The sequence below is a fragment of the Centroberyx gerrardi genome, chromosome 20 (assembly GCF_048128805.1).
Source record: "Centroberyx gerrardi isolate f3 chromosome 20, fCenGer3.hap1.cur.20231027, whole genome shotgun sequence".
Lineage (NCBI taxonomy): Eukaryota > Metazoa > Chordata > Actinopteri > Beryciformes > Berycidae > Centroberyx > Centroberyx gerrardi.
The window spans coordinates 12,887,675-12,914,847 of NC_136016.1; the positions used below are offsets into that span (position 1 = coordinate 12,887,675).

At 40.5% G+C, this 27,173-nt stretch overlaps 3 protein-coding genes across 3 annotated transcripts; 1 reads left to right on the forward strand and 2 right to left on the reverse strand.

The window, feature by feature from the left end:
- Positions 1-5,049: 5,049 nt before the first annotated feature.
- Positions 5,050-18,340, reverse strand: plekhm1 (pleckstrin homology domain containing, family M (with RUN domain) member 1). Its single transcript, XM_071925182.2, has 12 exons — positions 18,154-18,340; positions 17,110-17,199; positions 13,831-14,075; positions 12,954-13,628; positions 12,149-12,632; positions 11,209-11,371; positions 8,979-9,968; positions 8,647-8,792; positions 7,979-8,172; positions 7,789-7,852; positions 7,505-7,662; positions 5,050-6,836 (listed from the first exon to the last, which is right to left on the reverse strand). Exons 2-12 carry the CDS (start codon positions 17,161-17,163, stop codon positions 6,728-6,730), a joined length of 3,282 nt encoding a protein of 1,093 aa, XP_071781283.1. The 5' UTR covers positions 17,164-17,199; positions 18,154-18,340; the 3' UTR covers positions 5,050-6,727.
- Positions 18,341-21,055: 2,715 nt separating this feature from the next.
- ifnphi4 (interferon phi 4) lies at positions 21,056-22,774 on the forward strand. Its single transcript, XM_071925184.2, has 5 exons — positions 21,056-21,187; positions 21,342-21,416; positions 21,796-21,945; positions 22,325-22,396; positions 22,676-22,774. The coding sequence occupies exons 1-5, from the start codon at positions 21,056-21,058 to the stop codon at positions 22,772-22,774; spliced, it is 528 nt and encodes a 175-aa protein (XP_071781285.1).
- Positions 22,775-23,067: 293 nt separating this feature from the next.
- Positions 23,068-26,742, reverse strand: cd79b (CD79b molecule, immunoglobulin-associated beta). Its single transcript, XM_071925189.2, has 5 exons — positions 26,602-26,742; positions 25,813-26,121; positions 25,266-25,384; positions 24,646-24,699; positions 23,068-23,883 (listed from the first exon to the last, which is right to left on the reverse strand). Exons 1-5 carry the CDS (start codon positions 26,717-26,719, stop codon positions 23,788-23,790), a joined length of 696 nt encoding a protein of 231 aa, XP_071781290.2. The 5' UTR covers positions 26,720-26,742; the 3' UTR covers positions 23,068-23,787.
- Between the last annotated feature and the right edge of the window lie 431 nt (positions 26,743-27,173).

Sequence of the window (27,173 nt, forward strand, 5' to 3'; positions counted from 1 at the left end):
ACTATGGCCAATAGCAGGGTTACTACATGCATGTAAACACAGGCATGATGCACATTTCCACCCTGAATAGTTGTTCCTGCACTGGAGTGTAAACTTGTAAATCCGTAAGCTGCAAACATCTGTTAAACTGAAAATCTGTCATTAGCCAACATAATGAGAATTCTTTCAAGCCCACAGGAGCTTTGTATTGCATGATGAAAACACTGTATCTTTAATCTTCAATATGTTCGACATGTTGTATTTTTATCTATATTCTATTGTTTGCTGATGCAATGAGCGTATTTATCCCCAGGGATCATTTAAGTTTCAACTTATGTTATTACTTGTTATTTATGTAATGAATAATTTTAGAGTCCAGGACCTACAAACCTGTTCAGAATGCATCCTATAATGTCAAATGTTCTTGGCAGTAAATCTGGTTTAAAAAAGGGTTGCTTTTCTTCATGTCTGAAATGTGACTTTTGGGAGTGTTGTTTTTTTTTTTTTAATCGGATGATGACGAGTGTATCTGAATGTCCCTACCTTTACAATGTCGGAAGATTCTTGTTTTGATTCCTCCAAGTGCCTCAACTGCAAGTTTTGCTATCTCACACACACACACACACACACACACACACGCACGCACACACACCAAACATTAGTGTTTCAAAATGTTGAACGATATTACAACATTCACTGACTTCTGCATGATCTGAATGCTGAAATATAAAGAGAAAGATTCAGTTCTATCAGAAAATCTCTTTGAGTGTTTGATCCGGCACTGCTTGACACTTGACACTTGTTCCCCTGTTCCTACCTGATGGAGAACATCATCCCTATTCTTCAGCTCTAGCTGAGACTCTTCCATTTCGGACTAAAGAAACACACAACATAACAAATCAGAAACCGACTGATTATGTTAAATGACTTGACAGCTGGCTGAAAGCTGTGCAGATAACCAGAGAGAGAGAGAATGAACTTGAGCTCCAAGTGGAAGACATGGTGTTACCTGAAGGGTTTGCAGTGCAGCTCTGAGGCTGCAGATGTTTATCTTGTTCTGGTCTCTCTGGTGCTGCAGGCTGTTCAGCTAAAGACAACCAAGTCAGAATGTGGAAAGAACACACAGCATTTTTACGTTTCTATCACACTTCTGAACTGAAATACTGGTTGCCACAGAGCTGATAAACAATGATGTGCAGGCAGAAAGGTTTACTTCTAAAAGGTAACAGACGTCGTACCTCAGCAATGAGCTTCTTATTCCGCTCCCTCGCAATGTTTTGTTCATTCTCCTGCACAAAACAAAAACAAGATGAGGGGTCATCAGCAGATATTTTTAATTACATTGATTAATTAATTACATTAATGGTATGATACCTGTGTATCTGTGTGTCTACCACAGATCTATCTTAAAAGCCCTGGTGTCATTATTACTCATTGAAAATTATGAGAAAGTAATGAGGAAAAGAAAGTGTTTAATGAAAAATAACAAAAGTCATAAAACTTGCTGCTTCAAGTCGCTGTCACTGAGAGCAGAGCAAGTTAAAGGTATTTGAAACAAGAGGACACACAGCCTTTCTCTGGGTGAGAGTTTGACTAATGTGCCAGCTTGATGAGTATGCAGCAGAATATGACTAATTGTTTGACAAGAGTCATAAAAGGACAAACTAAGGGAGCGAGGGAATTTCTGGTCACCCACCCATTTTTGGATCTCCTTTTCATCGAGTTTGTTAATATGGTGTTGCTCAGCTAGGAGGGTCCTGACCCTGCAAAGCTCCACTTCTACCTGCTCTTCATCGCTGATGCACTTCTGCAGGCTGGGGATAAACAAACAGATCTACAAGTTCCTGACAGATTATCCACCACAGTGTTAAACCACTGGATCAAAACACTACTGCTCACTTGAAAAGACGACACTGCTGTCAGATCATTTGTAAATGAAGGCAAAATAATCACAGAGATGTTTTAGTGTGAGTTATTGGTTTGAAATAATGGAGCAAATATTTAATCTAATTCTAACTTATATTTTATTACTGAAAAATATTAATTTTGATTTGCATCTGTTCACATATAGCCTGGCCTGCTCACTGAAATGCACTGAAATGTCTGCTGGTAATGGAACAGGTAATCACAACTTGAACATGCAATACATACTCATTGAGCATGTAGTGATCACAGTGGTGGAAAAAGTACTCAAATTCTTTACTTAAAGGATAAGGCCGGTGTTTTTTAATGCATTGCTTACCGTCAACAAATCCTATGAAAATAACAAAATCAACAATGCGTTTGCTCTACTCCCGTTACTTTCTGACTTCCCACGTACCGTTTTTAGCCATCAACCCGGAAGTCACTGGCTCCAATTGTAAGCTAAAAACCTTAAATACAGCTCACAAAGACATAGTTTCAATTTTAAAAATCGCTAACTGTTACCATGAAAAGTCAGGCTGTTGTAGTTATTACCAAATCAAATTCAAATGGGAACAAATTCTTCATTACGCTGGGGACTATTTTCGGTGCTAATCATTGCTGATTTTGTTATTTTCATAGGATTTGTTGACGGTAAACAATGCATTAAAAAACACCAGCCTTATCCTTTAAGTAAAAGTAGCAATACTGTAATACAGAAAATACTTAATTAAAAGTAAAACTTGCATTCAAAATGTTAAAGTAGCCTATAAAAGTATTAGCAGTAAAATGTACTGAAGTATCAAAAGTAAAAGTAGTCATTCTGAAGAACAGTCCCTTTCAGAGTGTTAAATTATTGATGCATTAAGAAGTATTTTGTATGTTGTAGTTCGAACTGCTCCATATACTGCTGGGGAGTTTAAACTCTAACAATGCAACATATTTTATAAGCTTATCGTATGAATTGCATGTAAAACCTTATTCTGCAAAGTAACTAGCAACTACAGCCATCAGATAAATGTAGTGGAGTAAATGTATAAAGTCAAAATGGAACAAAATGGAAATACTCAAGTAAAATGCCAGTACCTCAAAATTGTACATAAGTACAGTACTTGAGTAAATGTACTTAGTTACTTTCCAGATCTGAGTATTCAGTATGTTAGTATCCCAGTCTGAACACGCTCATAGATAACGAATAGCCTAAGTTTAGTGTTATCATAGAAACCAGTGGTATGAGAAGCAGCTAGCAGCTACTGTGGTCGGACCAACTAATGTGAAGTTTGACAGAGAGTACAGAAACATACTGCTAAGGGAAAGAGAGGCTTTACTGTGTGACTGGTTACGTTTTCACTTGGTCTGCGAGCGCTGTGTTCTCCAAGCGCAGGTCGGCCACTTCATCACCTGCCACCTCCAGCCACCGCCTCCTCTCAGCGTTCACTGTCTTCAGCTGGCTCTGGCTGTGCTCAAGCTCAGCTATTCTTTCAGACATCTCCTTTAATTCCCTATACACACACACACACACACACACACACAAGAGAAGACGCTTCATAAACATAGCTGACAAGACTCCCTTGTTTTCTTTGCTGTTGAGTTCAATTTTAATGGGATTTCCTTATTTTCAGATACAGATCTACACTGCAAAAAATGCAAATCAACCAAATGTGTGCTGAAAGCAAACAGTGTGGGTTCAGTGCACCACACTCACATGTTTTCTTCTTCTGCATCCATCCTTCAGATTCCTTTGGCGCTTGTGAAATATACAGAGTTGTCCAAATGATCATAAAACACAACTTACACACAGCTGTAGCTAAAGGTTTATTACCCTGCCTTCTACACTTATTTCCTTCCAAAACATAAAATAATATTTCTGTGATATTCAGCAATGCTACCGGGATTGAATCTCACAGTGTAGCTAACTGTTACTGTTGTTGACAATAAACTCATAATGCCACAAGGTTTACTAAACTAAGTCACATTAAGGCTCCGTTTACTAGCTCTACAAATGAAGAACATGGGATGCAAACCACCAAGAAAAATTAGTCTAATTTCACCAAAATAAATTCATTTAAATTGTAATTAGGCCTAAGTGTCTTACCTGGCTAATATAGGGGTGCTTATCTGAGGTGCCGTTTGGGTCATACAGTGTTTGAAAAACAATAAATAAATGTAGTAATTCGAATTCGGATTACTACGGAAGCCCATTGAAGTACTCATACATTTTATCTCTGCCGTTACCCGTGATAACGAGGTAGCCTAGTTTTCTTTGCTTTATGGATTTGCGTATTCCGATCTCTAGGCCACATCTGATAGGGGGCAGTCCCGAACATACATTTCCTACCTCAGGCATGAACTCCCAATTATTATTAGCCTATTAGCCATTTCTTTCTCACTAACATTATATTTGAGTTCAACCCCGTCACAGAAAACTTGGAGCCTGTGTGAATATGATTTGAACAGATATTGATAGTAAATTCTTGTAGAGAACGGGGTTGAAGGGACAATCAATATTTCAATATGGTATGGATTCATTTACCTTTAAAATCACAAACACTAGTGAAATTAGTGATATAATATTCAGTAAAGAAAATGGGCATTCAGTAATTAAATGGATTATTAAAGCTGACAGGGGGTAACTAAATTTTCTATATTTCAGACAGTTACCAAAGTAAGTGTGATCTATGCTGCAAGACAAATTGTCTCATTGAGAGAGATCATAAAGTGACACAGAGGGTGAAATTCACTTTCCTGTCGAATAATTTTTAAAACTGCACCCAAAACACAGACTCTTACACAACTAAAAAGGTACAGAAATCAAGTTGCTTTATATCTGGGGCTCTTCAAGATTAAAGTGGATGACTGCTTTCTGTCTTATTCTTATGATTCAAAGATTGTGAGATATGCTGACCATTTATTCAACATTTCCTCATTGCCACACATGGTGGCGCTGTTTAGCCATATATTGTTATCCATTCATTGGAAGTTTACCAGATTGCATATGGCGTGACCACATCTTAAAAAGGCATAGATTGCCACAGTTGCAACAGGAAGATGAGTAGTTAAATATTCCAAATCTACAAAATTCAACCTGATGGTTCATAACCCAAATCTGTAGGAAATGATCTTGTCTAGAAATGCCTAGAACAAAGGGGACTCAGAAAATAACATTGGCATTTCTTTATTTTATAATAATAATTACTGTACGGGGTACATAATAAATGAGATGACAGAAAAGAAAATACAAACCAGAACGTTTTGTTTTAGCGTTGGGCAACAGCTGGCATTTGCCAAGTGATATGTTTTGAATATAATATCAAAATGCGGCACAATGGACTTTTGAAAAGTAAACCTTGGCCTTCTATGATTACACTTTGTTAGATATTTCTCTGTATCTAAGATAATTCTACCATTTAACTCAATGCAGCATATGCAAATATTCAAGAGATGAAAAGGAACTGAGAAGAATGTAAAGGAACAGTATTTGGCAGCAATAAAAGTTTGTTTTAGGGGTAAGACCTGCCTGTCATCTCTACATGAAATTAACTTCATGTGCTAGAGGACATTACAACTAAATTCTAGTTGAAATATCCCTTTAACAGTCATACCTAAGTGCAAATATGCAAAACATCAGAGAATACGAATGTTATGAATTCAGAAACATTGAGAAATCCAGTCATTCCGATAAGTACTCAATCTATCTCCCAAGATATATATATTTTTTAAAACAAAATCTTTTCTTTGCTACTGCACATTTATGATTTACGCACGTGAGACATTTTATTAATCATCTCAGTATGGCTCAACACAAAATATTATTTTAAATCTCCCCTCTAAACTTTTAGGGCTGACATATAGGTCTGAATCTTAAAATAGACACATATCATTGCCATTTTGTGTGCTCAAAAGAATTGAGTAGGTATGCTAAGACAATGAGAAACATTCCACAATGTCATCTTGGTAACTGGTTTTTACATACACACAAATCAAACTTTCCAGTCTTACACATAGCATCCAACACTCAACCACAATATCATCTTAATATGCTTATGGCAATTAGAAAAAAAACAGCCATGGAGTCTAAAAATTCTTTGCAATGCTTTTTGGCACTATATTAGTGACACAGCAGAGGAAAAGAGTGTAAAGCTTAAATAAAAAGAAGGCACAATCAAAATCTGTACATTAGAACATTTCAAGTGCTCTTTTATTATTTTGCATGTACCCCAGCCCATTGTGTGAAGATTACGTTTAAGCAAGTGACTAATGTATTTCTTTGTGCATCCAAGAGAAATGCAGAATGTACTGCAGAGCATTTCTTGTAAACATGATTTACATGAAACATAATGGTTTAAAAAAAAGTTGCACTTGACACAAACAATGTAAAAACCCACAATGTAAAAAATGAGCGTACTGGATAAGACTCTTGGCAGCAACCTTCACCATGATTCAATCCTTCATTTGATGCCGTGGCGTGGCTGAATCAGAATTCAGAGAGGTATGAAAGTTACCGGTCAGTAACAGTTGGCTGCATTGTGTCAGCATCATGTCAATAAACAAGGCTTGCTGTGCCTCTACATTAGTGCAACAGAGCCTAGCTACTGTAGCGCTCTGGCTCCTACACCGTCCTCTTCAGTGGGTCGTGTTTTTCCGTCAGTTAGGGAAAGTCACACTTCATAATTGCACTTGAGGTTAGTTCATGTGAAAGCTAGATTTAGAGTTTCAGTTTTCTTTTGTTCATTTCTTTCCATCGGTGGGCTTCTAGCTTCCTGGGAAAGGTGCTCAGTCTGACGGGAGGCCGCTAACGGCAAGCCAGGTGAAACCGCACAGCTCCGCCCCGCTCCGCTGGATCGGCTCAGTCTTGCAGATCCCTCTCCAGGTATTTCTTGAGCCGCAGGCAGCGCGGACAGGCGGGCGAGCGGGTCTTGCAGGCCAAGTGAAACACAGCCTTACAATCTTTACACCTGGGTCAGAGAGAGAATGGGTATTTCAAGAAAGCTGAATAATTTTACAAACTGAAACTGGTTCAGTACCACATCAAGAACAACGATTTCAGTTACCTTTTCTTTGCTGAACGAAAGCACATTTCTGCACTAGAATGAATCATTTGCTGTATGTTTGCTTCTCTAAACAGACTCGGGTCATGCACAATTGACGCACAATTCCTCAATGAAATGCCCACAAAGGAAAACATGAGTTCTTACTGTAAAAATAAAAATGTATTTGGTTGATGCTTTAAAATTGCTAACAAATAATTGTAGTGGTAGGCATTAGATGAAAAGGTATAATTTTTGATACCAAGCCCTAAATGTAAGATCAAATGTAGCTTGTTCTTAGTAGAATTATGAAGCATTAGGGTTGGCTCTAACTACAAATTATGTCCCAACATACACACAAAATAAACATGGGGATGAATGAATGAAAGAAAGAGGCAAGCAAGGGGGTGAGGGAGAGAGGTAGGAGCGAGTGAGGGAGGATGGCAATAAGAAAGGTGGTGTAAGGTGGTAAGACAGGAAAGATGGATGGAAGGAGTGAAGGAAAGGAGGAAGACTGTCAGAGGATTTTATAAACCCAGATGTCAGTGAGTCAGGGTCCAGTCTGAGACCAGTCCAGATGGCCCGGGTTAGCCTACCGGGTGGTGTTGTCAAACTGAAACGGGAAGATGATGTCACTGGCGTGGCATATCTGGCAAATGAAGCCACGCTGAGTGCACAGGTCACAGTGGTGCACGTGGTTAGAGGCAAATCGCACCAATGTGTTCAGGAAGGCCTCGTATTGGCCCTCTGCTATCTGAAAACACACACACACACATATGAGGGTTTATTTCAAAGTGGCACACTACTGGCGAGAAAATCCACCCAAATTTTCTTGGTAATAACAATAAAGAATCTTTGCTAATTAAAGGTAGCAGGATACCTGTCGTAGGTCCAAGACACTGTACAGATGGCTCGACTCCAACAGGTACGTCCGCTGCTTCATTCTGGAAAGAAAATACACAAACGAAAAAATAAAAATAGATATATTTTCTAAATATCTTGACATTTACATTTTACTAAAGTCTTAAAAATCAGGAACAGTTATGCAAAATGAATACACACACACACACCTGGCTTGAACCTTCTTGCAGGCGCCGCTGCGGCAGGTGAGCAGGTAGTCCCCCAGCAGGCGCAGCCTCTGCCGCAGGCTGTGAGCCTGGGCCATGAGCTCAGCGTGCTCCACCAGCTCCGGGTTCAACTGCTCCAGGTTCAGCAGGGGCTCCTGCTCTATCTGATCCAGCAGCTTCAGCGCCTTCCTGGATACCTGGACACACACACACACACACACACACACACACACACACACACACAGAACACATCATGTAGGGTCGACCTGTATGGTTATAACTAGGAGGGGGGCATTATTAAACGTTTGCAACCACATGCTCTCAATGCGTATGCATAAAACTCTGAACAAGAGTGTTGATCAAACTTGCTACATCCTTAATCACATACATAACATACACAATACATTAAGCAATACCTTTAAAGCAAAACCAAAGCCAGTAGTGGATGGACAGTAGCTCAAGAAAGAGTTCAATCCTATGGTGGGCCTTCACTGATCTAATATGTTACACAAAGCTCTTGGTATCTAATATTAATATCAAGGAAATTATCTGATTCAGATACTCTATTTTAGCATGGTATCAGCCGATATCTGACAACAGTACTAGTAGTAATTTGTACATGCATAGTTAAAATGTGATTTGTGTGTGTGTGTGTGTGTGCTTGGACCCACTTCTCGTGGCGTGAGGTCCCAGTTGTGCACCATGCGGGCAGGGATGATGGAGGTGTCACCATGGTGACAGGACTCACAGTAGTACTGGCCTGAGAACTCACATAACCTGGCTCTGCCCAGGGAGAGGCCGATCTGCTTAGGGCACCCTGCACAGGACACACAGGATATCAATCTCTGACTCACACATCCACCCATACACACACACAAATTCACACTCAATCTTGCACATTCAATCACAGGCATGCTCTAGCTCATGTGTGCATAAGCAGACACACACACAACTTCCTTAATTAACAAGTTGACAAATAGGAGGAACCAAGCTTAAAAATCACCTGCACACTTGAAGTTCTGAGTGTCCAGCCCCTTCTCTGAGGCCATGGTGCATAGATGAGCGAGCAGCACTCCATCCCCTTTCAGTCTGTGCTGCACCAGCCTGTGGATATTGCCTCCCACCCCAAGGCTTACTACAGCTGGCTCATCGGAGCCCCCGTCATCCCCACTGTCCAGGTAGGAGTCCAGAGCTCCACGGATCAGACCCCTCCAAGAGCGTGCCTCCTCGGGGCTCTCCGCCCTGAGCCTAAGGGTCTCCCTGGAGGTCAAGAGTTTGAAGAAGGCCGGTCCTCCCAGGGAGACGTCAGGCACCACGTCCCGGATTCCCTCAATGGGGTGGGTTAGCCACAGAGACTTTCTCCCCTCTTGCACCCGGAAGCATTTCACGGCCTCCAAGGAGAGGGAGAAGACCAGAGGTAACCATGTCCGAGCCTCAGGATCTGTGGAGAAGTACAGCACAGCTTCTTTGATGGCGTCCGGCTCCAAATCAGCGGTCCGTGTCCAGTCCAGTTCCTCTGGGGGAGGAGGCGGCGCCTGCTGCCCTCCACCCGTCCCTGTGTCTGTGGATGATAAGCCTCGCTCAGGGCTGGAGGGGGCAGAGGACGGGGATGAAAAGGAAGGCTCATCCAGACCATTCTCATCGGAGGGTTGCAGCACCTCCCACTGGTCGTCCCGGCGAGGTGCTGGGCGGCATTTGTTGACAGCCTCCACTATCCGGTCCACCCAGTCCTCGGCTTCATCGCGATTGGCCGCGCGGAGGTAGAGTCGCTTCCCAGGAAAGGCCAGCTCAAATCGGCCCTCGGGCAGGGTGAGACGAACGTCCTCGCAGCGCACCAGGGAGCAGTTGTCGCAGCACGTGCGCTCCTCCGCATTGAGGTAAAGGCGGAACTCGAAGGGTGACAGCTCGCAGTAGTAGTCCCGCCACATTCCCACTGCACCACGTCGTTCTAGGTGACCAAGCTTCAGCAAGCCCCTGAACGGGTTAGACAGCCCTGGCAGACAGAGGAAGAAGGTGATGGGAAAGGGAAAAGAGTCGGCATAAATTATTTGGCTTGGCCTTAGGTTTATTTTCATTTTGAGGAGGCCAAATGACAGCTAGAGACTATTTTGGTTGTGTCAAAACTGGTTTCACAAGTATATCTGATCTTCAAGTCACAAGACAAGCATGGTAATCAACAAATAAAAATTTAGAGGAAGCAGTGGTGGAAAGATAAGCTTATCATATTTCTGCAAAGCTGAACAGTAATGAGGAAGTACCTCTAAAAATGAAGCCCTGAAAAAAGGAAGTTATAGAATCTATATCAGTATAGATATCAGTTCTGAGTACAGGAATTGAGGGGTATACAATGTAGAAACTTTGCCCTAATGAAGCTTTTCTGTGATTGTCGTGTCCAAAACCATTCAGTTTTGGTCCCCACACACTTTACTCATTTTTTTACTCATTTGTGGCAAATGAGGAAAATCATAAGCCAAAGGACTGAGTTAAAATGATCTATGCATTGACAATTAATTTGATTATTTACTGAAATAAAATGGCAATAATTTGTAAAAAACGACAGTAGTTGTTTTTCCGTCCAATATTCCCTGCTAAATATTGTGCTTTCCCCTATTGCCTCACTAGATGCTGAAATGGTTGTCTCTCTATATGGAAAGAAACTTTTTGACCTGGTGGAGTAGGATTATAAAGTTGTCCAAAATTCATCTCATGAATGCAACTTCTCTATACTGGCCCTACAGCTAGTGTGATAACTAATTCTCAACAGTACAAACACTTCTCTCTAATGTACTCTACTGAGGGAGACTGGTCACATTTCTCACCATCTCTGTTCTCACCATATAATTTACTAAATTAGTTACATAAATTAAAGCTAATTTGCAACAACCTCCTCTCGCACTGATGGGTAGAATCCAGTCTATCGAGACAAATGTCTTGTTTAGACTTTAATTTCCTTTTCAAAGTCTGTCAATAGTTTTACCTTAATTATTTTTCAAAATTCTTCATAAGACAAGCTCAGTCCCCAACAGCTAATAACACAATCTGCTGTAACGTAACGTAGACGTAATGAAGACAATGGACTAGCTCTGCTCAACTTGTTGTTTTACCATGGGCAGACAATTTAAAAAAATAAAAAAAATCACACCACCTTGCGTCGTCATAACATTCACTACTGCACCAAATATTGCATTGTTTCATTCCGTTTTCCAAAAAACACACATATGGACATAAAATACCTATTTGTCTGCGATGGATTACGCTGGGAGGTGACGGAGAGATCTTGGGCTCAGGCGCAGGAGCGCTCAGTCCGTTGATACTAGCTGACAACTCGTCCATGTCCGACACTTCCTCCAGATGGGGCTTGTAGATATCGTCCTCTGAGATCCAGGAATGGGAATGCTGCAATGTGAATGACAGAGGTTTCTTTACGCTGTGATGAGCTGTTAACTAATACACCAAATAGGAAGGAGAGAAGTTTATCACATACTTGCACTGTTATTCCAGCAAACAAGATTTTCATAACAGACTGACTCTTTAAATGGGACAGACTGAGTCGAGTGTATAGTTCAGTGAGCAGAGAACAGTATGTTAAAGAGTGATTCCCGTTTTTTCATGCATCTTTGGGTTGAGAGTAGTGCAAGGACCAAGTGAAACTGGAGTGCATGGTCTATTTCTCTGGTAATAGCTATATATACTGTATATCAGCACAATTTTGCCACCATCTTCACTAATGCAAACTGAATATGCGTACTCTTATACCAATAAATGACATGTTTATAACACAAGTGGACTAATGATAGCACATTATCTCGCAGAGCAGCTGGTAGAGCAGACAGACCTACCAGCCAGAGCCAAAATTTGCCAACATTTAGTATGGCTAGTGTTAATTTCCCACCCTGATAATATACAAGCAGAAAAGTTCAATTTTACTCTACTTGAGGTAGTTCTGTCTTAAGCTGTACTCCGGAACCACAACACAGTGGAACAAAATGCTTTCATGAATTAATGGATCACAGTGACGGACAACAGTAAACATCACATAACATTTACGGGAAAGACTGGACTGTGGTTAAAGTCAATCTTATGATGGGATCTGACAGACAGAGGCCAAGTGAGGCCTGTGGTTTTGTGAGCATGCATCATTTCGACCAATAGATATTCTGCAAATGCACTTACTGATAGGGAATCTGAGGACATTTTTCTGCTGAGAATGCTGTTGGAGTGGCATGGGCGTACATTTGCTGAAGGCTCTGAGCTGCTCTCTGCACAACTCTCTACTTCCCTCTCCTTCTGGATGAGCTCAGTATTCTCCTCGGTACTGGTCGTGTCTATTCTCTCCACAGGCTCGCTGACGGTGGAGGGCATGTCAGTGTCTGAGTGTATTTCAGAGGAGGTATTAAAGCACTCTTCCGAGGGAAACTGGTTGGGATGGTTTTCGTTGATTGATGGCTGAGATGGTGGTTCTAAATCGGGAAGCATCGAGTTTGGGGCCTGGTTTGTGAGGTCTGGGAAGGGTGTAGTGGGACCGTGGGTCTCACTGTCAGAGCCACTGAAAGTGGCGGTCTCAGAGAAGTGGTCCGGACCCGTGCTGGAGACAAAGGAGTCTTCACGCATAGAGTCCTGACTGCAATGGCCGCTCTCCCGGAAGTCAGTCGGCATACTGCAGAGACATGAGACATGACACATGACAGTGAAATCAATGTGAGCTGACAATGAATCAGAGTAGCTTATAACTGCCTATTTGTACAGTAAAATTCATGGTTTAAGATTTCTGAACTCTGAATTAAAAATTCCTATGTGTATTGACTAAAAGACTCTTAGACTCTTTCTTAGAAATCATTGAACATTTTTGGCAACACACACAAAAAGTGAATGTTCACTAATAACAGACCCCACTCTAACTACAATACCATTCATCTTATAGCAGTCAGACAGTTACGAGTCAATGTATCCAACCACACAGCTCACACACAACACGTACTCTTTGAGTGGCCTCTTGGTGCTGCTGTTGATGTTGGGGGACATGTCCAGGTCACAGGAGGACCACTGCTCCCCAGCCGGGCTGCGGGGGTCCTGCCCCTGCAGGAGGCTGTCAGAGCTCAGGCTGGATGAGAGCTGAGAGGAGCCGGTGGTGTCAAGGCTCAAGTTAGATGAATTGAGTGCAGTCCTACCCTCCGGCAATACACCGGTTCCCCTCCCCACCAGCACGCCAGGGCATCCTCTCTGCACATCCACTGCATCTGATGAGCCAGACGACTGAGACACCGTATCCCACGATTCTTTACGCACGGGCCTGGAAATGGCGGGGTCTCCTCCATTGAGGGGCAGGTCGAGTGCGTCTGCCTGGGACATGGGGCAGAGTCCGGCCAGAGCCAGAGGGGTGGTGGTCCATTCGTTGAGGACAGCTGACTTGTAAGAGAGGCTGAATGTGAGTGAGGCCAGACCCTGGAGGTAGCTGAGCAGCACTTCCCGCTCCTCAGGGTTCAGGAGCAGGGCAGTGGGCTGGTAGTGGGCCTGCAGCTTGGAGCCCTCCCGAAACAACGACGCAAGGTAGCACTCCAGCAGGCCATGGTTGAGGGCCAGACGCAGCCATGCCCGGCAACGGCCCACATCCGTGCCCACAAAGCTAAGCTTCTCCAGCTCCGTAATCACATCCCTGGGAAGGTAACAGAGCATGTTATGTAATTATACCGTGACATTACTTCGAAAGGTATCACGCCATGTAAGACAGTACCTTATCAAAAGTGATTAGGCTTTTAGAGAACAATTTAAAATCAGTAGTGTCAGTGATTAACAGATGTACAATTTAATGAAGTCCTATTATCTGTAAATGTGCCCTTGTTCTGACTTCCACTCACCGGTGGGTGACGGTCTTGAGCAGGCTCCAGAAGAAAGGTTGGGGGAGGGGTCCCCGGTCCCCCTTCCTACTCCGGCTCCCAACCTCAGACCGGATGTACTTGCTCTTGATGCCGTGGATGAAAATGGCCTCCAGGGCGCAGCAGAGGAGGTTAGCATCGCCATCCTCGCTGGTCACCACAGAATCTGACGTTACATATCGCTTCTGCAGGGCCTTGAGTGACAGTGCCAACTTCTCTTTGATGTGCTAGAGGTTGAATGCGTGGGAAATGGAATTATCAACAGCTTCCTCGTTTCCTTCTACAGAAATCAACTAAGGTGTGGTTCTGATGTTGAGATGCAAGCTGGCTACTTGGGTTGGGTTACTCATTAAAACCAATATTGGCATTAACTACAATAATAGCCTACACATACACATTAATGAGATGCCTTTTTCATGCAAGGTAGAAATATAGCATAACACAAGTGTTGCTGAATGACAACAAAATGTGGGAAAAGATTTGTCATCAGATATAGTGGGGTCATTGGCCATGTGGCTATGAAACACGGCATGTAGTTTACCTACCAACACATGACACCTGCTGTCAGCTGACACTGGTGGAAAAAGAACATGAACGTGTACTAAACCTGCCTACATTATGCAATAAGTTATAGACCTAGAGAGATTATTCATCAACACTTGACAGTCTGAAATGCTATGGGCTGTGTGTTCTCCACATTAGACACTGTAACAACCTGCTGCTGTGCTTGTGAACAAAACTTTCACAGCAGGACTTGAGCTCCAAGCCTAAAATAGATCTTTCAAAAAGGCAAATTCCTTGTCTGCTTTTCTAGCTTCCTCTTTCCCACAGATAAAAATGATGAATGAATACTTCAATCCTAGAATTGTATAAGTTTGTCAAAGGAGTGAATGTGAAGACCAAGTTCACAATGCATTAGTTCAGTGAGTCAGCAGATAAGCTTAGTAGCATACACAAACACTTACAGATCTTGTCTGCAAAGCATTGCTGCTTACCCATTACTAGCCTACTCTGAAATGCATAAAACTAACAACTACAGCAGTTTAACAATAACTATGAATAGCAGTCACACATATATTCAATTTAATAACTGACTGAGCAGAGTCTGCCATTCATTTTCCACTCTTTTGTCCTTATTTCTCTTTGATATGATGAAAGGCAAACCGTTTGCCTTTGACTCTCTAACCTGTCTAACCTCTTTAATAGCATCAAGTTGTCTATTAAGCCTATCAAGGCCTTATAAAATAATCACATTGAAAAGATAAGCAGGTAAGTGAGTGGATCACTAGAAGGTTCCAAGATCAATACTCAAAGTGGCCTAATTTTGTACAATTTTTTGTACGGTTAAAATGTTTTAATATAATTACAACATACAATACAATGCTATAGGCCTAATCAAAGATGTGACAGCATATTGTTCAACTATTTAAAACAAAAATCCATCCTAAGAGCCCACAGAGTCAATCTCCCACATGTTGGCAAGTGAGAAGATCAAGAAAGGGTAAGAAAGGCCGAAAAGCCACTGATCGAAATACAATCTTAAGGGCCGATAGTTTCCATCCAAAGACTCTTATAGACAACATTCCATTTGGCCAGTTCCAACGACTAAGACGTATATGTGACACAGAGGAAGAGTTTGTGGACAAGGCTACAGACATGGCGAACCGCTTCACTGAACGAGGATACAAAAGAAATACAGTGGAAAAATCACTTCAAAAGAGCTAAGTCCTTAAATAGAAAACAGTTACTCCAAACCAAAAAGAAACCATACCAGTCTTCAAAAAGATATTTTGCAACGCAATACAGCGAACAAGCATCTCAAATAAGAAACATCATTAAACGCAATTGGAACATTCTTCAGAGGGACGTATCTTTCCAACCACTGTTCACAGAACCACCTATGTTCTTATTCAGACGCGCACCGACCCTGAGAGGCAAGGTGGTACGGAGCTATCTTCCCCCACCCACACGAACAACATGGCTACAAAAGCCCCGCGGAACTTTTAAATGTGGGAGTTGCAATCATTGTGATAATGTCGTGGAAATGAATCATTTTCAAGATGGGAGCACATCTTGCACATATCAAATGAGACACTTTGCCAATTGCAACACCACACATGTTGTTTATAGACTGGAGTGCCCCTGTGGTTGTTTCTATGTAGGACGAACAAAAAGAAGACTAAAAGACCGAGTTGCAGAACATAAAAATGCCATCTGCACAAAGAATGTTGATTATGCTATGGCATTACATTATGTGCAAACGGGACATGGCAACCCTAATACAGTGAAAGTCATGGTGTTAGAAGTTGTTGAAAAGGACATTAGAGGAGGCAACCACCTAAAAAGACTACTCCCAACGAGAGACCTTTTGGATTGTACAACTGAAAGCAACGAAATACCCCGGCCTCAATGATGAGACAGACTTTTCTCCTTTTCTGTGAAATATCACTTCAGGAATAATATAAAAATTGTATTTTAATATATGGAACTATTGATGGTTAAGGTGATTGTGTAGTCAATATGTGTTTGTAGTTATGAACAGAAAAATGTGGACCAGGTTATAGATTGAGGAATTCATCATGTGTACATAAGGAAAGGATTAGGTCCACCTTGACTTGGTAGCCACATTATATCTATCTTCTTTTTAATGATTTAGATTTACCCCTGCTCTCATCTCCTCTCTCTCTTCTTCACTTCCTTCCATCCCCCTTCCCTCCCCTTTTCTTTCTTCCCTCCTCCTTCTTTCTTCCTTCTTTCTCCTTTCTATTGATGATGTATCACTTCCTTGTTTTTTGACCAATAGGCTCGCACATTGATAGAGAACCATCCTCCCACTCAACTCATTAGTGTAACACAATATAGGTGTGTAAGCTACTGCTGACAATGACCCTGATGAAGACCTATGTCGGTCGCAACGCGTTGGTCATTTTAAATACATATTGCCATGTAAAATAAAGGCATTTTAATTTTGCACAAACCCTACAGTGTGCCTTGGATCGTTTTTTAAGGAGACTTGCATTTTACATTTTTTATTGAGACCATATTCCACTCATGCAATGAGCCCTTCACAAGATGGATCAAGAAAGGGTAATTTGATGTCATCACAGTCGGTTCTCTGGATACTAGCTTTCAGAACGACTTGGTCATGTTTGCAAACACTAACTAATGGCAAGCAAAGGAAAACAATTGTACAATAAGAGCAGCAGAATCTTACAGAGTAACAAGATCTTGCGCAACAGTAGGACCAAGCTGCTGTCTTACCTGTTTGACATCTTTAGCCTGTAGTGGCGCATCCGGTGTCTGTGTGGCTAGCATGGCACCTCCAGAGAAGATTTACTCCCACATGGCACACTGAAACACAAAAACAAACTATTCCCTCTATATGTGTAAGCCATAACAGGCTTATCCAACAATGAGCCCTTTTCAAATTGCAAGTGTCTCTATTTACAACTACATTCAAGTCTACTTCCCTGCTGAAATGACATTTGACACATTTCAGTTGAGTAAACAGTGTGTGCCTGTGTACCCAGGATGACAAGGCACATGACAATTGTGAAATTATTATTTTTTTACACTTTATGCTGCCAATAGGTTTGTCTCCCAGCTACCATTACATATATTCCATCACAAGACTGTATTCTGTGATATAGACTAACTGCAATTTCATGTCTGGGAGTTTCAGTGAGTAGCCACTTTGTAACCAAGTCATGTGAGACGCTGATTAAAGGAGCTGTCTGCAGGGAAGTAGCTACAAATGGTGGAGAACTAACTTCCCCCATGAAAAAGTACAGCGAGTTGTAAATCAGGATCATGATAGCATACCATCCAGACTCCGTGAAATGATCACAGACAGATTAGACAGCTCTAAAGGACCCTCTTATTAACCAAAATACAAAATGTTAAGTCTAACACTTATGGAATTTAGCGTTATAAGGTGGTTAAGTAAAAGCACTGTGTCCACCAGCCAAGATGGTTATAATACACGTTTGCTAACGTTAAGCCTAAACCCTGCTCTCTGCAATCGCCAAGCATCGACTGACAGACAGCTAGGCTGATATAATAATATTTATGAAGGACTTGACAATTTCAGACAACTTTAGCCTGTAAGTTGGGTGTTGTAGGCATTGAAGCTTGGTAGAGAAGCGGATCAAAATACTTAGGAGCATCAAACAAGGAAAGAGCAAACCAGCTGACTATACCACGACTTGAACAGCACTTATATCATTAAAACATGACACTGTGAATTAACGTTAACGTGACATTGCTAACTAGCCACACTGCTAGCACATTAGCTAGCCTACTTACCGAATGGGCTGGCTAACTTGCCATTACAGTCCAAAGACGGCGGTGTAGCTTCTGTCAGTGATTGTAAACTTAATAAATGGTCAGACAAATGTTATTCAATCCATACAGTCGTTTTCCATCGCAATTCTTGAAATATAACGTCTTAAAAAAAGACAATTATGGGTTGTTTTCTCGAGCGGTGAGACGCTTGTCATCAGCCAGCTGAGGACAGATGCATCATGGGTACAGTACTAGACCAATGCTGCCTTCAAGGTCTGCCCGGAATTGGGGAACAGACAGTGTGGAAGCAAAGTCAACAATTGCTGGTATAAGTGATGTAGCCTATATTATGATTATATTGTTTGGCTTCTTGTGTCAATAATTAGTATTGCTGTATGTTTATATTTTGCTCTTTGTTTAACCCTTAGTTGTCCCTCATTTTTATGAATGAATCAAAACATCAATTACATGTCCAATGCACATTTTCTCCTCTGAATTCTGCACACAATGCAGCACAAAGTACCTCTATACCACTTCATTGACAAAATAAATAACAGGCACCAAAAAAATACCTCTGTTACAGGGTCTTATTTGTTATTATTTCTGACCAAAAGCACTTGAATGCGCAACAAGTCGTATTTATAACTTCCGATTTTACGAGGAACGACAAAGGCATCACAACTTTTTTTGACGTGCTGATGTTGTTCCATTTGCTGACATGTGAGGACTTCATGTACCTTCTCCTGTCTGCGACAAGCAAGTACAGCCCAGACAGGCTGACAACACAGCTCCAAAAGCTTTGATCTCAACTTCATCCAAGTGACAAAGCAATGCCATATCTCCACCCTTTGACAAAATACGGTACAATTAAATATAAATGACGTTGTGGGTGAGGGCCATTGGGTGTCCATACCAACAAGGACAGCTACAAATAGCTTACAGGAAATCCAAACAGAAAAGACTGTCAACGTTACTGTAAATCAACAAATAATTAGATATTTTTATTTAACAAATCTAACACAAAAATAATAATGATTTTTTTTTTTAAAAAACACCCTATATAATAAAACAATGCAGCGTGGTAGCAGATTTCCTTTCCATTAAATATACTAATAAAGACTAATTCACACTGCATGTGTAAATGAAACCAGCACAGTCTGCAGCAAGATCTCCTGCACTGACCACACAGAATGACAGATTTCAACGAAAAAGAGCAGTCAATGAGTCATAGCCAATTTTATAAAGGCCATACCTGCTTGAAACTTAATTGGCTAGTATCAGTCAAACTATCAAAGATATCAAAACACTGAATGCAATTTTCGATTTTTCTTTTATTTTTATTTTTATTTTTTGAAAGTCATAATTGTAGAAAATCCAATATGTTAGATATAGGTGTTTCTATTGGTAAAGTAATAGAGCACGTCCGGTACATGTGTAGACCACGTTTGGTGTCAGTCGGACTCACGGTGTGGGAGTTATGGCCTTCTAATTGTAATGAGAGTAGGCTGTGCATTTGTATTTAGCGCCACCATCTGGCCTATCAGGGTCATCTTTCTTGAGTAAGAAGCCACCACCAATAGGCCTTTCTATCATTTTGCCAAATGGCATGTCTCTATCATGTGCTATCTCACAGGAAATTGTGAACAGGTGGGAAGAGAATTAGAAAAAAATGGTTAGGCCTACAGCTTAAGGCAGTAGTGGAAAATGCCCATCTGAGGCACTGATGTAGAGGCGAATAAAAGGGAACGTATGGCCTCCAGGCGATGTCAGGAGGCAAACAACCACAAATATAACATTGTCAGAAAAGCATTAATTCATGCCTCTCATCTTAACCCCTCAAAGCACCCTATCCTTAAATATTTTACATCAGTTTGATACTGTACTTACTATGATGTGTTCAGGTTTATGTCAGGCTAGGTGGGTAAAGAGAGTTAGGTGGATTCTCCCATTTCGTCACTTCGCCACTTCAGCTCCTTGATTAGCAGCTCGGTTGGTTCAACACTGTGGAACGTCACCTTTCAGTTCAGGTGGATGACGCGCATTCCACACGTAGGCCACGTGATCAGTCACTTTCGTTTTCTCTTTGCTTGGAAATTTCATCAGCGCGTCGCAGGCCACTTTATTGTGCGGTTTTCATCATCAGTCCTAAATGTCATCATTAATCCTATAGGTCATTAAAGCATTTTGTTAGAACTCAGGGTATAAGTCCAATAATTTGATGAATTTGTTGTTGTTTTAAGACATTTGTGTCTTATCGGACAGCAGTGGAGAGTGACAAGAAGAGGATGACATGCATCAGAAGAGCCTATAAAGCCAACAACCGACAGTATATCAAATCTAATAAATATATTGTTGACTGACAGAATGAAAGAAGGTTTAAATAGGCCTAAAACCATTATCAGCGACAGGGATTAAAGTCCAATAATTAATTTTGGATGCCCACATTTCTGTACTTGATATCATAATATTCAATAGGCCTATAATAATATACAATATTTCTATAATGATATTTTTATCTGCTATGGTAGGCTATTAGCCTTTATATGATTTAATATGGCATATGTTTTACATGTGGTAGCTGCATTATATTTTCAAGTTTTGCTGTGATATTTGTGTATCTTTCTATCTTCTTTCATTATAGGATTAGGCTACCATAGTTATTTTTCGTAATGATATGAAGTAAATTCCAAAATGTGTGACATGATGTTGATGCTGGCTTTCTACCTTGATGCTGTTTGCAGCCGCACTCCATCCGCAGTCATGTTAATTGGTTTCCAACCGGTGTCATCATGTCGGGAAAGTGAAATAGGTGCGTCCCGTCGCTTCCAATATAAATGCAGCATACTGAGTCTGCTTAAACAGTACAACTGGTCTGGAAAAAGGATTATTTGCTTTGTGCAAAGGCAATTTTTAACATTTAAAAATGTTCAGCAAGACTTTCTTTGTTTGCTTCTTCCTCACTCTACACAGTGAGGGCCTCTCGATGATGTGCAGGTGGATGGATCATAAATTCGGACAACACAGTGAAAGTTCTTTGGCTTTGCTGCGAGTGATGGTGAGTGAACCTGGCATAACTGTAGGATGATATGTGTAGTCATTTAATATTTAATGAGATGCAAATTTACACTGTTGCCTATTTACTTTAAGGCATGATTTCTAACAACAAATTTGTTTGTTTGTGTATGTGTGCGTGTGTGTGTGAAATATAGGGTGGGAGTTTTACTATGGACACCACAGAGGTTCCCTTCCCAGACAACCTGTACACCCAGGCTTCAACAGCATCAGTAAGTCATCCTGAACTTTGTCATAAATTCATTAATAAGCTACAATAAACAATACAATAGCTACAATACACCAGGAAACTCAGCTAAGAGATTATCTGAAGGACAATAACCAATGTTACAATTTTTGGATGCACTGTCTAAAATAAAGTATGGGCATCACAGATTTTCCCCAATACCAAAATCAGATTCCATGCGTCACATAGCCTATAAAATATAAGAAATCAAAGAAATGTGACTTGATTTCCGTCCTTTTTCACACAAAGAATGATCTGCTCTAACAGAGAACAGTGCAGTTTTGTAGTCAACAGCAGTCAAAAAGTGCTATTATCCATACTGTAATCCATTGTCAATTTAAAACAATCCTCTCTCCCTCATTCAGTCTGCGCACCAGCTTGACTTCATGGTGCAGACTCTGGAGGAGATGGCTGGGCTGTTTGAGGAGGATCAGCAGGCGGTGTCGTGGGAGGAGAGCTCAGTGGACGACTTCCTCAATGTTGTAGCCCAGCAGGCGGAGGGCCTGCGCTCCTGTGTAAGTCTCAACATGGATGAACATAACTTGTACAAACACACAAGTAGGCTGCTAACCTGGGATCACTGGTCCACATGGAAAACTCATATTTGAGGACATGCCATGAATCAATGCCTCCTGATTGATTTCCGTTATATTGAAATATCCTGTCATTTGATAGAGTATTGGATGGAAATTTGATAAAGAATCAGCTGATATTAGCATAATGTGCCATTTAGGTTTCTTAAGTTTATCAAGTCAACAAAATAGGTAGACTTAAATACACTTAATATATAATAAAAAAAGACGTTTTGGTTGAGATTTCTTTGAATGAATGCAATGCAGAGCAAATTGGCATAGGCTAATTTTTTTTTTTATTTTGAACTTGTGATTCATCTAGATGGTGAGCCAGAAAAAAAGCAATAAGCTGCACATGTATTTCAAGAGACTGTCACACGTCCTAAAACGAAAGGTGAGTCAGCATTATCCCTCTGTATCTATCTATCTATCTATCTATCTATCTATCTGTCTGTCTGTCTGTCTGTCTGTCTGCCTATCTATCTATCTATCTATCTATCTATCTGTCTGTCTGTCTGTCTGTCTGTCTGTCTGTCTGTCTGTCTGTCTATCTATCTATCTATCTATCTATCTATCTATCTATATATCTATCTATCAGATTTAGGACGCTTTAGTTGAATGTCTACTGTATGCTTCTAATGATAATATTATAATATTGATCTTCTTGCTGCAGGGCCACAGTGCTGAGGCATGGGAGCTGATCAGGAAGGAAATCAGAATGCATCTATTGAAAATTGACTTGCTGGCCTCATCTGCATTCAACACCGCCTAAAATCCATCTGTCTGTCGAGCTGCTTTTTTATTTATTTGTTCATTATTTGTCTGTTTATTTATGTATTTATTTATTTATTTGTTGGTTTGTTTACTTGTTATTCTATCTGCTATTTTATTTATTTGTTTACTGTAATATTTGTCTGTTTATTTATGTATTTATTTATTTATGTATTTATTTATTTGTTGGTTTGTTTACTTGTTTTCTTTTGTATTTATGTATTTATTAATTAACTTATTGTTTGATGTACCAAATGAGACATACTGTAGCTTTATAATTTAATTTGTTGACGTACTTGATTAGTTAACGAATGTGAATTCAACAAAATGGGAAAATATTTTTATATTATTCAGCTGTTATAGCAAATAAAAAAAATTTAAGACTTTCTCTGAAAAATGGAAATGGATTTATTGTTGTTACATTACTCCTTTTACACAAAATAAGGGGATACTAATTTTCTTTATTTACAAAAGGAATATGTAGGTCTTAGTTAGGGGCTCTGATACACATAGAGATAACTAATATTACCTCTTATAAAGGTTTGTGATGACCATGTACTGACACCTACAAGATAAAATAGACATAGATACAACATATAAACATATAAACACACACAATTTGTATAAAAGCCTCTTGAAGCACCAAAAAAGACATTTTTTTTTAAGTCTGAGCTGCAGAATGGCTAAATTACACTTTAAGGGACTTCATAGCAAAACGGATTTTTGTTTACAGCATGCGGATGCGAGTTCAGCATAGCATCTCACCAATAAGCAGCACCAACACATAAAGGTATGATATATTCATTCCACTACTTCTGAATAGCATAAAACCACAATGACACATATAAACACTGTAGAATAAGTATACTGTTTTTTTTTAACGATAAAAACTCATTTCATTTGTTGAGAATGAAAATGAAACCTGTCCATGTCTGACCGGGGCGATCTCTAGAGACTCTGAGTAACTTATGGTAAATGTGTTGAGGCGGGGAGCCGGTGGGCGGCTCAGCGGTCTCAGTCCTGCTCCCAGGGGGCTTCAGCTCCTCCGGCCTGGGAGTATGCAGAGATCTCCTCATACAGACCTCCTCCGCAGGTCTCGATCGCCAAGCCCTGGGTCAGACAGAGGGATGGGAAGACGGTGTTTTAGTACGTATCATCTATTTTTGCGTGAGTCCCATTCAGGGCGTACAAACCTGAGGAAACCTGAGGAATCCTAGATTAAAAGCAACAATCTGCTTTTGTGGTTTTCAAGGTTCAAGAGTCAAAGCACAGTAAAAGTCGTTGTATCAGTACATCAGTTTTAAGGCCTATGTACTGTAGCTTTCATTTGCATGACTGATAGATAAAGATGTACAGCTGCTCAATGCCATGGCAGAGTAGCTCACATTCAAATTTAAACATCTTGAATCGTCGTCTTGCAATATGAGTTTTACAAAAAGACAAAAATACAAAACACATTTCTTTTACTGCTGCTTTGCACAGCTCTGGTGTCATTCTAAAGAAAAACATTTGAGCTAACTAGAGGGTCTCACATTCACATCCATGCAGTGAAATAAAGTGACATGACAGGAAAACACTTGGCCTTGAAAGACCTGCTGTGTTAGAATAAGACAAAGACTGTGGCTGCATGCTCACTGAAGCAAGTACTGAAGTGTGTGTGTGCCTGTGTGTGTGTGTGTGTGTGTGTGTGTGTGTGTGTGTGTGTGTGTGTGTGTCTAACCTGGCTATTCAGCATGGTGTGTGTGTGTGTACATGTTTATGTGTGAACATATTACAGAATACGTATGAAAATTAAAACAGAATCATGAATAGTAGTGGTTTCTAGATTTATATTTTATAATAATTATTATTAATACGGCAATTCCAACCAACCTCATAGATGTGATCAGTTTCAGGCTCCTCATAAATGGAATCCCTTTTCTTCATCTGTAAAAAAAAAAAAGAAATGAAAACCGTAAGTAAATAAGGGCATGTACAACATAACTGTAACGGGGAATATAAAGTTCTTATGAAAATAAAATCTTTAAGTTAAGCTTGAAATTAACACAAACCACCAGCAAAATAAAGGTACATTTGCAGTGGCTGGTGAGTATGTCTTTTCTACTAGCCATTTTTATGGCTATGTCTATTCTATTCTGTTCTGTTCTGTTCTGTTCTGTTCTGTTCTGTTCTATTCTATTCTATTCTATTGTGTTGTATTGTATTCTGTTCTGTTCTGTTCTGTTCTGTTCTGTTCTGTTCTGTTCTGTTCTGTTCTGTTCTGTTCTATTCTAATAACAGCTTTGGCAGAACAGTAATTAAAATGAATGGTGAGAATGAAGTTCTGAATCCACCAGCCACTGCGGCTGATTGGTTGATTAGTTTCATGTCCTTATCTCTAGCCTTTAAATTTAGCTTGATGCATAAAATGGATATGAATACTGTTATACACATGCTCAGTTTTACATTGTCCGATCACTTCACTCTGGTGTTCAGTGCGTCTTGTCACTCACCAGTAAATGGTTGCGTATCAGAGGGGCAGCGACACATATGGCCAACAGCAGGCCCTGGAGGATGATGAGGCCGTCCTTCATCTTGCTCCTGTAGACCGCCTGCTCAAGGTTGACGGCTCCTGTGTGAGGCGAGAGAGAGATGTGTGTGAAGTGGGTGTTGGGAAAAAGTCTAATGGCAGATACTGGTGCAGATATTAGTTAAAAAAAAGCAACACTTAAGGTAGTGATCCATTGTATTTCTGTAGATCAGATCTGAATAAGACCTTATATAAGACAAGATAAGATGAGATAAGATAGATAAGATAAGATAAGATAAGATAAGATAAGATAAGATAAGATAAGATAGATAAGATAAGATAAGATAAAATAAGATAAGATAAGATAGCACTTTATTGATCCTCTTGATGGGGAAATGTCAGATGATATAATGGGGTTTGAGATTGGAGTGGAGATTGCTTTTTTTTTTCTGCAACCAATAAAGACACACACATAGATAGTACATGCTCCATACAGTTACAATAGCTGAAATATTGTTCCAGCCCCTTACTGGCAACTTGCACTTCGGTCCCTGGTCCCCATGTATCATTCATCCTGCAGTAGTACACTGCGCTGTCATTCATGCGCACTTTGTAGATGGTGATGGCGCTGATCCAGGTGTTATTCACTGGGTGTTGGATGTCGATCTGCCCTCCGGCCTGTACTGGGATTCTGTCCTCAGCCTTCACAGTGTAGTTGGAGGCCTTGAACCACTCTACCTGGACCTCCTTGTTTTGCTCTGAGTCCACACAGAAAATGACAACTTTTTGGTTGGTTTTCATCCCATAGAACCGGGGCTTCTGGCTGACCAGTAGAGCCACTGTGGGGGCGAAAGAGGGTGAATTGTTAAACACTTTCTGGACATTACGAGACAGTTATAGCGACACAGTCACTTTTAATTGTACCTTAGTGTCTTTCACAGAAATATATTAAAATAACCAAGGAGACATCAGTTCATTAACATGACAATGACTGTTCTTATACACTCTTTGTCTCAGAAGGCAACTTCCTCATTTGCCCCCAGATGGCCAGGAAGTGCTGGTAATGGAGCCAAGTCAAAAATAACATGCAAAACACTTGTATGCAGTGTAGATGTGATCATACAGACTTAAAAAATAAAATTACAACTAAATTACTGTGTGAAGTAGTGGCACAATGGTATGCACTAGACTATAATAACACTGTAACAATATTCTGCATGTAATGTCAATATTTGTTGCTAATTTTGATATTGATTTTTGCATCATTTGCTACATTCCTGTCGCTAATCAAAATGATGTTAGTGAGAGTTTACATTTACCTGAGAGACTGACCAAAGCAAGCCCATAGCATCCAATCAGCAGCCAGCGCATGGTGACAAACAGAAGTAAAATATTCCTAATGCAGATGTATACAAGTTGGCATTCCTCTACAGTCATGAAAGCCTTGTGTGCAGGGGGAAGAGCTTCCTGCACCACTGGGTGTGTTGACTGCTTGGTTCTACACACCCATTAATGGCAGGCAAATAAGGGGAAGAACCAGAGTCCCACCACAACAACTCTGAACAACATGTAACTTCCTAATGAGCCCCAAACTTGGAAGACAATAAAATTTACATTAAAATCCTGTCCAATTTCCAACATTGATATATTAATCAGAACCTGATCAATGGTTTCCCAAGAAGAACGATGATGATGGTGGCACTGACAGATAAAACCTGGAGAAGCCTATGTTCACTGACAATAGGGTAATTTAGAGACTGACTGGAAATCCATACAATGTTGGAGCTATTAGATCCAAATGGGCCTTATTTATTACTGCGCCCACAGTTATGAGCCAGTAAATGTGCACATGCAAAACCATCCTACCACATTGTCATTCTCCCATTCATCA

What these genes read in the sequence shown, in the direction of transcription:
- plekhm1 (XM_071925182.2), bottom strand. Translation starts at nt 17,163, where the DNA reads ATGCTAGCCACACAGACACCGGATGCGCCACTACAGGCTAAAGATGTC. An exon ending in CTCAAGACCGTCACCCACCG is followed by an intron (nt 13,629 to 13,830) that starts GTGAGTGGAAGT and finishes TTACCTTCCCAG; the next exon opens with GGATGTGATTACGGAGCTGG. An exon ending in TGCAAGAAGGTTCAAGCCAG is followed by an intron (nt 7,853 to 7,978) that starts GTGTGTGTGTGT and finishes TTTTCTTTCCAG; the next exon opens with AATGAAGCAGCGGACGTACC.
- ifnphi4 (XM_071925184.2), top strand. Translation starts at nt 21,056, where the DNA reads ATGTTCAGCAAGACTTTCTTTGTTTGCTTCTTCCTCACTCTACACAGT. An exon ending in TGGCTTTGCTGCGAGTGATG is followed by an intron (nt 21,188 to 21,341) that starts GTGAGTGAACCT and finishes TGTGAAATATAG; the next exon opens with GGTGGGAGTTTTACTATGGA. An exon ending in CACACGTCCTAAAACGAAAG is followed by an intron (nt 22,397 to 22,675) that starts GTGAGTCAGCAT and finishes TTCTTGCTGCAG; the next exon opens with GGCCACAGTGCTGAGGCATG.
- cd79b (XM_071925189.2), bottom strand. Translation starts at nt 26,719, where the DNA reads ATGACTGTAGAGGAATGCCAACTTGTATACATCTGCATTAGGAATATT. An exon ending in TGCTTTGGTCAGTCTCTCAG is followed by an intron (nt 26,122 to 26,601) that starts GTAAATGTAAAC and finishes TCGCCCCCACAG; the next exon opens with TGGCTCTACTGGTCAGCCAG. An exon ending in TGATACGCAACCATTTACTG is followed by an intron (nt 24,700 to 25,265) that starts GTGAGTGACAAG and finishes TTTTTTTTACAG; the next exon opens with ATGAAGAAAAGGGATTCCAT.